At 34.2% G+C, this 13438-nt stretch overlaps 1 protein-coding gene and 1 non-coding gene across 2 annotated transcripts; both read left to right on the top strand.

Moving 5' to 3' along the window:
- Positions 1-6322: 6322 nt before the first annotated feature.
- LOC111984632 (uncharacterized) lies at positions 6323-6952 on the top strand. Its single transcript, XR_010624302.1, has 3 exons — positions 6323-6361; positions 6454-6504; positions 6837-6952. It is a non-coding gene; the product is annotated as an uncharacterized LOC111984632 (transcript).
- Positions 6953-8284: 1332 nt separating this feature from the next.
- On the top strand, positions 8285-11945 carry LOC136061299 (cypmaclein-like). Its single transcript, XM_065761779.1, has 4 exons — positions 8285-8527; positions 8620-8670; positions 9003-9060; positions 11591-11945. Exons 1-4 carry the CDS (start codon positions 8483-8485, stop codon positions 11770-11772), a joined length of 336 nt encoding a protein of 111 aa, XP_065617851.1. The 5' UTR covers positions 8285-8482; the 3' UTR covers positions 11773-11945.
- Positions 11946-13438: the final 1493 nt, after the last annotated feature.

The following is a 13438-nucleotide window of genomic DNA, read 5'->3' as shown; positions in this document are numbered from 1 at the left end:
AAGGTGGCAATATGGTCAAAAGGGTCTCGCGTCCCGTCATACGAATCTAAAGGAGGCATCTTGAACTTAGGTGGCAAAGGATGAGCATTGACGGACGCCACAAAGGGGGAATCAGTCCTGTGAACTAAGTCTTCCACAGGGTTTGTTTTCCTCATGTTTTCCCTCATCTCGTCCATGACCCTTCTCATTTGATCCATTTCTCTTTCTAAGTGAGGTACCATCCGTGAAACAGTACCTCTTGACTGATTGTCAGTTTCAACATTCCTTTCCTCCTCTTGACTCTGGGCCCGTTCTCCAGTATTCCGTTCATGAGGCTGCTTCCTTAACTTAAGTTGTCTAACCAACTCTTGGTTTTGACGAGTTAATTCTGCCATAGCGGCAGCCATGGATTACACATGTTGGAATGAGGGTGGTTGCATGATGGGTGCTGACTGACGGTCGCGGTGAGGGTTACTAGATGCGTCCCTGCTATGTTGAAGGCCTGGACTCGTTGCCCTAGATCTTGTCCGAACCATTTCAACCCTTGATTGGAGAAAGAAACTATAGAACTTAATAAATTAAGTCCCAATGACAGCAGATTTTTTACGTTTTTTTTTTTCCCCACAGACGGCCCCAACTGATAAATTCAAAGGAATCAATGGGTTGAAAAATCTCTGGATGCTCTTAATCTAGTAGAGTGAGTCCTGAAAAACCAAAGGAAATTAGCAGAGAAGACCGGTGGAAGCTGGCCTTTAATTCTCCGATGGTAAAGTTAGTAAATTGAAGGAGAGAAGAGCCCTCAATACTTAACTTATCTAAAATTTTACCAAAGAGAAAAGTCCCCTTACCTCTGCGCGGAAGGGCCTTTATATAGCGTTAGAAATCGGTTATTTCTCTTAATCGTCGTAGAGTTTGGAGGATTCAGAGGGTAACTTCCTTAACTGTCATGAAGGTCACCTCTTCGGGAACTGTGTTGAGATTCAAGCAATACAACTTTTGGTTGGAAGTGTGCTTAGTCTAACTCTTGGTGAACTCTTGGTGAATTTACCTCGTCCGTCACTGATGAAGGACGAGGTTCACAGCCCACTCGTCCTTCATTGGACGAGTGTGTAGAAGGAGAAGAATGATGGTAAAGGAGGGACGAATGTACTAACCACTCGCTCTCAGCTCTGAACATTGCTATGGATGACCATATGGACGAGTGATTGACTTGGTGTTTTTCTTGCACCATCAATTACAAATCTAGTAATTGCAAGCATTTTTATATATTAAAAAAAATAAAGAGGTTCTTGACAAAGAAGGGTGTTCTTTCTAGTGGGTTTGAACACTTTGTGCAAATGTTATTCTAGCCATACGACATTTGTTGGACTGTTGTATTTTGAGGGAGATAAGTCGGAGAAGGTCTGCACCAGTTACAAAATTTAGCCAACCAAGGACTTGAATCTCCTTAAATAGAGCAAGTGTCGTGCCTCAGTCTAAAAAGTTTTGTGTATTTTTTAATCTCAAATCAAAAACATTCAGAAGTATTATTCAATTTCTCTTTGTGTTATTTCCTTTAGTATTGTGTTTGCACCAACAGAACACATATCTTTAAATGGAAATCTCTAAAGTGTATAAAATATTGGTGGATTGACACACTACTCACAAATGGAAAGGAAATGAGAGAAGATCTTTTTTTCCTTTTGACTATTTCTATTCTTTCACTCTTGGTTTGCAAATGGACGTAAGGATGGATATATGGTCTTTCAATCCATGTCATAACCTATATGACATTTATTAGTTTAGGGAACTTCACTTAAATTTATTAACTTAACTTAAGCATATTATTTTAGAAATAGGTTCAAGTTACACTTGATATAACTCTAAAGAGTTACACTTGGTGACCTTTTTTAAAATTATTAGATTTAAGTAGATCCAACAGTTAAAAAAAAGACTATAATTATTACAAATATTCTTATTAGAATTTAATTAATTACCCTCATTTATTACATTCTAAACCTATCTCTAAACCTAAAAAAAGTTTGACTTATGACTCTCTCTCTCTCTCTCTCTCTCTCTCTCTCTCTCTCTCTCCTCCAAAAAAAAAAAAAAAAAAAAAAACCCAAGCTGAAAACTAACAAGAGGTATGTGAGATGCTCTGTTTCTAGCTTTCCTTTCTTTTTTGGTTTGTGTGATCTCTGTTTCTTTTCTGGTCTAACTCTCTCTCTCTCTCTCTCTCCTCCACCATTGTTCCACCTCCATAGTTAGATATTCTGTTATAGTTCTCTGTTTTAGTTCCTACTTCTTGTACATGAGCAAAGTAATTTAATGTTCATTCGCACAATGAGAAAGTTTATCATTTTTCTCACAAGACATATTTTTTTTAGGTCAGGAAGTGGGTTCTTATAATGGGTTTAAGGTTCATGCATGGATCAAACACATAAGGTTGTTATATGGGTGTAAATAACTTAATGATTACGGTTATAAAATTATTTCTCAGTGAAGTCTTTCAAAACATGTGTTTTTTGCATAAGTAGTTTGAAGTCTTATTTATTAGAGAATTGAGTTATGCTTTTTTTTTTTTCTTTTCTTTTTTTCCCCTTTTGTGGTTTCAATTTGGAGCCTAATGTTGGTAATATGGTTGAATATTTTTTATTTGTGTTCATTATTTACATTTGTTCATATAGTTACTAAATCACAAATGGAAGTGAAGAGTTATATGATGCCCCACACAATAGGACCATCAGAGCAAGAGTTATTGCTTGAAAATTACATTTATATGTATATATATATATATAATTAGTGAGGTGCTCCGTTGAGTGGGTTTGGGGATTCTTTGGGGACGACAAGGTTATCACCTTCCAAGAATCGACCCAGATGCTTATCATCCAAATGTTCCTGTGAACAATAATCGATTATGTAAGAATGGAATAATTTTTTAAAATAATTAATTGAAGAAAAGGAAGCAAAATGAAGGAAGGTAAGCAAGGCAAGCTTTGTATTTTTGCCACCTAGAATCACATTCCTCTTTCTTCTATTGATCCTTCACAACCTTCTCTGAATACCATCTGTACATTAAATTTTTGTTGAATAATAAATAATAATAATAAAAAACCCCTTTTTTCCCTAATAAATTAAAAAAGAAGAAAGATGGATTCGGATTTGGAAGTTGGAACCTATTGAAGCAATTGTGGTAGGCAGCTCTGAGATTGGCTGAGGATATGGCTGTACGCCAGCAACAACATCTTTGTATGCTTCTTCTTCTTCTTCTTTTTTTTTTTTTTTGGCCGGCAGCCAGTGGAGTTGGTGGAGGAGAGAGAGAGAGAGAGGGAGAGGGAGAGTCAAAAGTCAATTTTTTTTTGGGGTTTAGAGATAGGTTTAGGAAGTAATAAATGAGGATAATTAATTAGATTCTAATCAGAATATTTGTAATAATTATAATCTTTTTTTAACCATTAGATCTACTTATATCCAATTATTTAAAAAATGTGTAACTTAAACCTATCTCATTATTTTAATAACTCTTTTCCTTTTAAGAACTTTTTTTTTTTTTTAATTGAAGATCACTTTTTTTTTAATGTAAAAATTTACTAACACTTACCAATGAAAACTATGTTGGCACTCCAAAAACTTATTACTAACCCAAGATATAGGTGGGATTTTAAATCACATTTTCTATATTAAAACGATATCTTTATTTATCAAGAGTCTTGTAATTTAATTAACAATTTTTGGTATTTTTAATAAAAACGCCTATAATTCAAATTTCCTCACCTTCAACTATCAAATTATTATAATAAAAAATTCTAAAAAAAGAAGCAATTTCCTTAGAGCATTCCCATCAAGACTTTTAAAAAATTTAGTGTGGGGTCATAAAGCCCAAAAATATGCAACTACCTTCTATACTGGGCCTGAAGCCCATGACTAAACCCATAATCGCATATGAGAAAGGCAATGGTAGTTATGGCCGCCCAGGAAACCGTGCCGAGGACAGTCCTGTCCTCGGCTAGTGAAGGCCGAGGCTAATACAAAGGGACTTGCTAACAAAAATAACCTTCCAAAGTACCCCACAGTAGAGTATAAGTACAACATGCAAGCACTATGGAGCATGGCGGCAGAGCAATTCTAAGAAAAGCTGCAGCCTCCACATTAAATGCTCCACAACTAACACTCTGGCCACATTAAATGTGGAAGTGATACCTGAGCAATAGCTTTGCAGACTCACAACTACTACCTAAGAGCTTTGGAAGTAAGGTTGATGTGACAACGATCAATAACAGCAGATCAAACATGCATGTGTATGGTGGAGATGAAGAAGGAAAGTAGTATATAATGAAGAAGGAACTCTGAGAAAGAGGATCGGGATTTTACCAGAGAAAATACTGTAACAGTCTGAGCTAACCTTGTAACCATTGTCATTATCATTCAAGAAATCATAAGTGGAAGCTCCTTGGACTAGTGCCAAGGACTGAATTGCTTGTCTAAGTCCATATTCGTTTTATTTATTCATCTTTTAAAACATCTTTAGTTGTTGTTACACTCTTTAAAGCCCAATTCTTCTACCCACTCTCTACAAATTTATTGTATTGGGTTTGTTGGGTTTGAGTCCACTTATCCCCAGGGCAAAGTGCTCAAATCCGATCCCTACATTTAGCATTTACCATCTCAAAACTTATATTTATAACATATAACATACCACTTTACAATATCCCTTACATCAAAATTTCTATTTTTTTAACACTTCATTTAAATATTCTTCTTTTGTTATTTTTTATTCATTTTTTTTATTATTTCTCACCCTCCCTTTGTCTCTGTCTCTCTCTCTCCCCCACTATCTTTCCATCTTTCTTAACCCGGTGAAGCTTCTCCCTCCCTCTGATATTTGCTCTCAAAACCTCCATGGCCTGAGCTTTTCAAGCTCATCACCGATAAACCATGGCCACAGCCACAACCACAACCATAGTCACTACCACCAAGCACAACCTCAACCCCCAACCACCAAAATAAATAAATAAATAAAAATAAAAAACGCACCGCACAAACCAAGAAGCTTCTTCCTCTCTCTGATATTTGCTCTCAAAACCTCCATGGCTTGAGCTTTTCAAGCTCATCACCTCTAACCACGACCATAGCCACAGCCGCCACCACCAACCACAACCTCAACCCCCAACCACCAAAAAAAAAAAAAACCCACGGCACAAACCGCAACGAAAACTCACCACAAAACCCACCATCCCAGCAACCCCGATCCTTACCTTAACCCCAATCCTCACCTCAACCCCGATCCCAATCCTCACCTCAACCTCGATCTTCAACCCCCGCCCTCAACCAACTTAACCCATGGTCTCAACCAACCCCAACCACCGTTGGACCCTCCACCATCGAACCCAGACCCACTTGCAATCATCGAGACCCATCAGACCCACTAGAGGGAGAATCTGAGAAAGAGAGATGAGAGAGAACGAGAATGAGAGAGTGGGAGTGAGAGTGATAGTCTGAAGAGAGAGAAAGAAAAAATATTAATAAAAGATAGCAGCTTGCTACAGTGTAGTCTCAAAAATGAGAGCACACTGTAGCAGTATTGTAAATTTTTTACAATATACCAGTTTTGATGGGGTGCGTGTTTTGGGTTCAGCTCCTAAAAATAAAATTTATAGCATTTAAGAGGCTTAATGAGAATGCTCTTATGTTTTAACTTCCCCCTTAAAGATACAAGTGTCCTCTAAAGTTTGGGAAGAACGTATTACCATAAAATTTTAAGATTCTTTGCTTTCACATGGGATGGACCATACATTGCACCTTCAACGCTAAAAGCCAGCATATACCATATACGTGTTGTCAACCTAGCAGCAACGAAAATCATGCATCTTCATATAATGGTACAAACTACAAAGGCACAGCATGAAATGATCCCTTTCTTGGCAGATTTCCAATGCTTTTATGAGTTGGTGAAATCTGACTCCTCCCAACAACCATACCATATTGCTCTCTGATTCACATGCTAGCTAAAAGCCTATAACAAGACAAGGCCATGACCCATGAGCAATATAGCCCCAACTGTTGAGGGGACCACCTTGCCTCTATCGTCGTACTCTTGTCCATGCACTGCAAGCATCAACAGCTGTGCTCACCCTACAGCAAAAGATAAAGGAATTAAATACAATATTTTTACACTAAATTTTATACAGTAAAATGTTAAAAATAGGAAAAACTTAGATTTTTATGCACTAGACTTGATAGGATGTTATTGAATTTAAATCAAACCCGTTTATAATAGATAAAAATAAATAATATATGGTTGGCAGAACTATTAATGCTGTAATTTTTATTGTAAAATTATTATAAAAATCTCGCTAATAAAGCACTCTTCATCATTTTCGCCATTGTCATCCTCCTCTTACAGGTACATATTGCCATTAAAGATGGTCTCATAATGTAGAAAATTAATGTTTTATCTAACTTTATTTCGTAAATTGGTGTACCTTTAATTTCCAGGCTCTTGCAGAGGCTTCATCATATAGTAATGCAGCAAATACTCTGGCTAATGTGAGTCTCTCTACCTATATATGTTGCATTTTCTATATCAAATATGCTTTGGTTGCCAAGATGTTTTCTGATCTTACAATAATGATTTAAAATCCAAATAAATATAAGATGTCTAGCAAGACTGAACAAACCATTATTTAAAAATTCAATGAAGCAAATTGCATTTGATATTTGATTCTATAATTCCTTGGGTTTTCTGAGTGTGTGTGCCATTAATTTTCTTTAATTTTATTCCATGTTTTTGTGTTAATCAATCACTGCATAAATTGACAGTATAAAAATTTGAATTTGAACCTGGGGGCTCATTTTTGTCATGTCACTTTTGGATTCAGATGGATGAAGGGGAAAACGAACTAGCGCTTCACAGTAAACATAAACCCAAGAAAATCAGTAAGTTTCACTTTGCTAGACCTGAAATTCATTCCCTTCCAATTTTATTTTTTAAATTCATTTAGTTATTGCTAAAAATATTACAAATTTTACTATATAACATTTACAAATTAATAAGGTAATAATCAATGTGATTGGTTAATGTCAACAACATAATAAATAAATATCATAATTAAAAAAAAAAAAAAAAAAAAAACCCACGTCACAAACCGCAATGAAAACTCACCACAAAACCCACCATCCCAGCAACCCCGATCCTCACCTTAACCCCAATCCTCACCTCAACCCCGATCCCGATCCTCACCTTAACCTCAAACTTCAACCCCCGCCCTCAACCAACTTAACCCATGGTCTCAACCAACCCCAACCACCGTTGGACCCTCCACCATCGAACCCAGACCCACTTGCAATCATCGAGACCCATCAGACCCACTAGAGGGAGAATTTGAGAAAGAGAGATGAGAGAGAACGAGAATGAGAGAGTGGGAGTGAGAGTGATACTCTGAAGAGAGAGAAAGAAAAAATATTAATAAAAGATAGCAGCTTGCTACAGTGTAGTCTCAAAAATGAGAGCACACTGTAGCAGTATTGTACATTTTTTACAATATACCAGTTTTGATGGGGTGCGTGTTTTGGGTTCAGCTGCTAAAAAATAAGATTTATAGCATTTAAGAGGCTTAATGAGAATGCTCTTATGTTTTAACTTCCCCCTTAAAGATACAAGTGTCCTCTAAAGTTTGGGAAGAACGTATTACAATAAAATTTTAAGATTGTTTGCTTTCACATGGGATGGACCATACATTGCACCTTCAACGCTAAAAGCCAGCATATACCATGTACGTGTTGCCAACCTAGCAGCAACGAAAATCATGCATCTTCATATAATGGTACAAACTACAAAGGCACAGCATGAAATGATCCCTTTCTTGGCAGATTTCCAATGCTTTTATGAGTTGGTGAAATTTGACTCCTCCCAACAACCATGCCCTATTGCTCTCTGATTCACATGCTAGCTAAAAGCCTATAACAAGACAAGGCCATGACCCATAAGCAATATAGCCCCAACTGTTGAGGGGACCACCTTGCCTCTATCGTCGTACTCTTGTCCATGCACTGCAAGCATCAACAGCTGTGCTCACCCTACAGCAAAAGATAAAGGAATTAAATATAATATTTTTACACTAAATTTTATACAGTAAAATGTTAAAAATAGGAGAAATTTAGATTTTTATGCACTAGACTTGATAGGATGTTATTGAATTTAAATCAAACCCGTTTATAATAGATAAAAATAAATAATATATGGTTGGCAGAACTATTAATGCTGTAATTTTTATTGTGAAATTATTATAAAAATCTCGCTAATAAAGCACTCTTCATAGTAAAAGGAACAAAAGTGATAGAGAAGCTTCCAAAGAACATTTCCCTGAGCACTCAACTTAAAGTCTGTGACTTTGCTCTAATCTTTGCATGTGAATCGTAAAAGAGACATGTGAAAAAAGCATCCAAAAAAATAACCATATATAATGCCTCTTTGTCCTTCACTTATTCCCATCATCCTTATCAAGTTATCATTCAAGTCCTAAAGATGAAGCTCTTCATCATTTTCGCCATTGTCATCCTCCTCTTACAGGTACATATTGCCATTAAAGATGGTCTCATAATGTAGAAAATTAATGTTTTATCTAACTTTATTTCGTAAATTGGTGTACCTTTAATTTCCAGGCTCTTGCAGAGGCTTCATCATATAGTAATGCAGCAAATACTCTGGCTAATGTGAGTCTCCCTACCTATATATGTTCCATTTTCTATATCAAATATGCTTTGGTTGCCAAGATGTTTTCTGATCTTACAATAATGATTTAAAATCCAAATAAATATAAGATGTCTAGCAAGACTGAACAAACCATTATTTAAAGATTCAATGAAGCAAATTGCATTTGATATTTGATTCTATAATTCCTTGGGTTTTCTGAGTGTGTGTGCCATGAATTTTCTTTAATTTTATTCCATGTTTTTGTGTTAATCAATCACTGCATAAATTGACAGTATAAAAATTTGAATTTGAACCTGGGGGCTCATTTTTGTCATGTCACTTTTGGATTCAGATGGATGAAGGGGAAAACGAACTAGCGCTTCACAGTAAACATAAACCCAAGAAAATCAGTAAGTTTCACTTTGCTAGACCTGAAATTCATTCCCTTCCAATTTTATTTTTTAAATTCATTTAGTTATTGCTAAAAATATTACAAATTTTACTATATAACATTTACAAATTAATAAGGTAATAATCAATGTGATTGGTTAATGTCAACAACATAATAAATAAATATCATAATTTTTTTTTGTTATTGATGACATGTCAATTTTGTAAAGATAGTGTAATAAAATTTGTAGTATCCTTTATAGTACACATTAATTTTTTTTTTTTTAACTTTTTTTTATAAATATTTTTTTTTTTAGAAATAATTACAACGTACTGCTAACCCCGCAACTCGAACATTTCCCCCCTAAACCTCCAAGCACTTTGTGCACGGCAATGTGTCAATTCAATTATAAGGCCTTTAGCTTTGATAAATATAATATAATAGAATTTTAATCTACGCGGTCTATTCCATTAGAAATGTTCTTTATTATTAGACTCAAGATACCAATTAATTTTTTATGTATATAGAGTTCAACCATAAATCTTTTATTCAATAACAAGATAATTTATTAATTGAACTAATTAAAATCCTCAAATCCACATTTGAAAAGGGTTATTTGATTTGGATAGGTTAATGTCCTAATTTGGTGTCTTCGGAAAATACAATACATGGCTTTAAGGATGCCATAAAAAATAAAAATAAAAATTCTGGGACAGGGATTACTACGATCCTGGTAATTTCCATTTTCTACCATTGTTCTCCTCAAACCCCTGCTTACTAAAGCAAAAAAGTCAATCAGTCAAGAGTAATTATAAAATCACATCATTGGAGGCCGTGCTAACGCACTATGCCACTATGCACGGCTCCGTTTGGATAGCACTTATTGTTGCTGAAAGTTGATAAAAACTGATTGTTGATAAAACACTGTAGCAAAATAATTTTTAAATGTGTTAATAGTATTGTGGGACCCACTTTTAATATTAAATATTGCGTGAACAGTGTGTGAACAGTGTGTGAACAGTACACACACAATGCACAGTAATTTGTCCAAAGTCACAAAAGCCGCCAAAAAAAAAAAAAAAAAAAAAAAAAGAGGGAGAAAACGCACAGCTCAAAACGCACCGCAACTAAACGTGGTATCCAAACCGGGTCACTATGTAGTAGTATGTATGGGCTTAGATAGAAGGTTAGTTGCGGCGCGTTTTCCTCCTGTGAGTTTTCTCCTTTTTTTTTTTGTTGCTGCACTTGTTGACTTTGGGGACAAAATTCACTGTGCGTGTACTGTGTGTGTACTGTTTACGTACTGTTTACGAAATATTTAATATTAAAAGTGGGTTCCACAACACTATTCACATATTTAAAAATTATTTTGCTACAGTGTTTTCAGCAACAACAAGTTTTTATCAACTTCAGCAACAATAAGTGCCTTGTTATTTCTTATTTTTAGATTACCAGAAGGATTCACGTACCTTGTTATTCTTATTTTTAGACCGAATCTAAGAATAAAAAATAGCAATTTACTGATTAGACCGGCATAAAAGTAATTTTTTTCTTAATTGATATTTTTATCTTATGCGCAATTAACAGAGTCACATTTTGAATAAGTATAAAAATTGTTTCTTATAAAAAAAAATGTATAAAAATTTTCAAGAAGTAACTAATATTTTTTTTTTAACATTGTCTATGAAGACATTTGGGATTTTTAAATCTCTTCTCCTCCAATAATTGAATTATCAAAATTAACGATAACAGCTTCTGTATTGATCAATTAACTATATATTTATTATAATTTTACGAATGTCTTTAAATTATTAGACTTCTCTTTTAAAATATACACTGTTAAAAAAATTATTTATAAATATTAATAAATATTAATTGAGATTTATGATGTCATAAATATAACTACTTTTTGTGTTCATTTGTCTAAGTATACATACTAATTTTAGTAATTTACTGGTTATACCTGAAAGATATGAAGCATTAATACTTTGTTCATATTTTTATCAATTTGGTTGGTTTAGGGATTACTTGAATCATATTGGAGGTTTTGGGCATATTTTGATTATTTTGTAGGTTCAAAGGTATTTTAGTCATTTTGAAAATTTTGAGAATTATTAGATTATTTTTACACATTTTTGGGTATTTTGATATGTTTGAAGGTTTTTAAGGCATTTTTGTTATTTTAGAAGTTTTGAGGGTACTTTGAAGGTTAAAATGTGGCATTTTTGAAGCTATAAGGATATTTTGATAATTTTGAAAAAAGAGTTTCAAACTCTAACTTAATTACGGGTTATCAAAGCATTCAAATAATAATATGAAAATTCAGAATTTCGAATCCTCCTATGTATAAAATGAACCAAACAAGAAATTTTAAAATTGTTAGATTTAGATTCAAGGAATTCCAAATCCATTGATTTAAAACCAAATCCAAGTATCCAAATATAACTTTAGAGTATTGATATTCATAGCTTTCTACCATCCACAATGAAGTAATTTTCACCATCTTTTGATATAAAATTGAAATTAATTTTTCATTTTCGGTGATTTAGATTGCAATTATGCATGCTCAAGGAGATGCAAAAAGGCATCAAGAAAGAATAGGTGCACTAGAGCATGCAAAAGTTGTTGCATGAGATGCCATTGTGTTCCACCTGGTACCTATGGCAACAAGAACGCTTGCCCATGTTATGCTCGCCTCAAAACCCATGGAAACAAGCTCAAGTGCCCTTGAACTATCCACGAGAGAAAGGGAGAGTTGGACATTCAAAATACATTTTGAGTACAATACTTTCATTGTTATTATGTAATTTTATTGTTGTTATTATGTAAAGAATAAATGTTGAGACCGATCGAGTCAGCAATGATGCCAATCTAGCTTAATAAGTGCATTCTATAATTTCTTAATTTACTTGATATTTTTGTTGGTAATGTTGGAATGCTAATAGAATTATTTACTTTCTTAATTTAATTGGTTCAAAATCACCTAGCATAACAATTTATTTTTAGGTTAGATGAACATTAACTCAGTTGTCAAACCCAGATTTTGAAACAAGTTATAATTTTGTGTTTGTGTCAAATTTAACTTTGTTAATTCTTGTACCAAGTGACCCTTTCATAATATTCAACAAGAAAACCGAGAGGACCGTCTTACTCATCATGTTTAAATCACCTCTTCATCACTACGTACATACGGTTGAATGTACTACGTAAGCATGAGTTACAAATAAATATAAAATGCTGGATATGGAAGAAAGACAATCATTTCCTTTGTGTGAGGGAGAGAATAGATGAAAAGTTACTTACAAAAACAGAAAAAAGAACATATGAAAAGTATGCACTGAAATCACACATACCATAATACCATTCAATTAGCTCTAGTAAACACGACTGAGCATACACATGATTGTATAAACCGAGAACACAAACTTATGTTTGATGTTTCTCTAGGACCTCTCAACACTTTAATATAACATATATACTTGAATCAATTTTAAGACCCATCTTCCAGGTCTTACTCTTCTATTATCTGTAATACATAGTGCAACACCTTAATTTTTTTTTGTTATTGTGACGTTACATTGTATCTTCTTAAGGACACTTGCGTCTACCACCACGAGTCTTCATATGCCAATAGCAAGGGCATTTTTCATAGTTCCCAGAAGTCCCCGGAGGCACGCAATGGCACCTTTGGCAGCACGTATTGCACGCCCTTATGCACATCTTATGCCGAGACGACTTGCTGCATCGGTAACCACACCTAGCTCCGCAGTCTGGGTATTCATAGAACACATAAAATATATAAGGAAAAATATTATTTCACACTTTTCATGGTATTATTTCCAATTGGCAATGTTAAGAGTGCACCAAGAAAAGTTATTTCTAAATGCACCTTAAATTTAGCTTGTAATGAGTAGTCTAGTGACTAGTGAATATGGTGTCCCAATGCGAAAATGAAATTGAGGTTCAAGTTGGACCGGAAATATTTGTCTAATTCCTATATGGGTACAAAATTAGAGGTTGAAAACTTTTGAATGGTCTAAAAAAAATATTAAGAAAAAACAGATGGGTAAAATATAAAGGTCCAACAATGATATTAAAGGGTTCGTAGAAAAGAAAATTGATATGTGAACTATGGTAGCACTTCCTACCCCTTATACATACGTGTAACACTAAAGTTAGGCTTCTTATCATTATTCCAACTTCTAAGTTAATTGATCAATTCTCACATCGGCTAATTCTGACCAAACTTTGTCCATTTTTGAGATTTAAGTTGATTTCTCAAACAAAATATCAAATTTTCATTCTCGTGAGCAAAAAGTTTATATATTGATAGACTAAAAAGTAAAAATAACTGAATTTATCATTGTTAAGATTGCATGATATAGACAAAAGTCTTG

The sequence above is a fragment of the Quercus suber genome, unplaced genomic scaffold (assembly GCF_002906115.3).
Source record: "Quercus suber isolate HL8 unplaced genomic scaffold, Cork oak 2.0 scaffold_428, whole genome shotgun sequence".
NCBI lineage: Eukaryota > Viridiplantae > Streptophyta > Magnoliopsida > Fagales > Fagaceae > Quercus > Quercus suber.
The sequence above is the reverse complement of the archived record's forward strand: the minus strand, read 5'-3'. Positions and strand labels throughout refer to the sequence as shown.

Bases quoted from the DNA above. Each gene is read 5' to 3' on its own strand.
- LOC136061299 (XM_065761779.1), top strand. From the start codon at position 8,483: ATGAAGCTCTTCATCATTTTCGCCATTGTCATCCTCCTCTTACAG. The intron at 8,528-8,619 runs GTACATATTGCC...TTTAATTTCCAG, and splicing joins TTGTCATCCTCCTCTTACAG to GCTCTTGCAGAGGCTTCATC. The intron at 8,671-9,002 runs GTGAGTCTCCCT...TTTTGGATTCAG, and splicing joins CAGCAAATACTCTGGCTAAT to ATGGATGAAGGGGAAAACGA.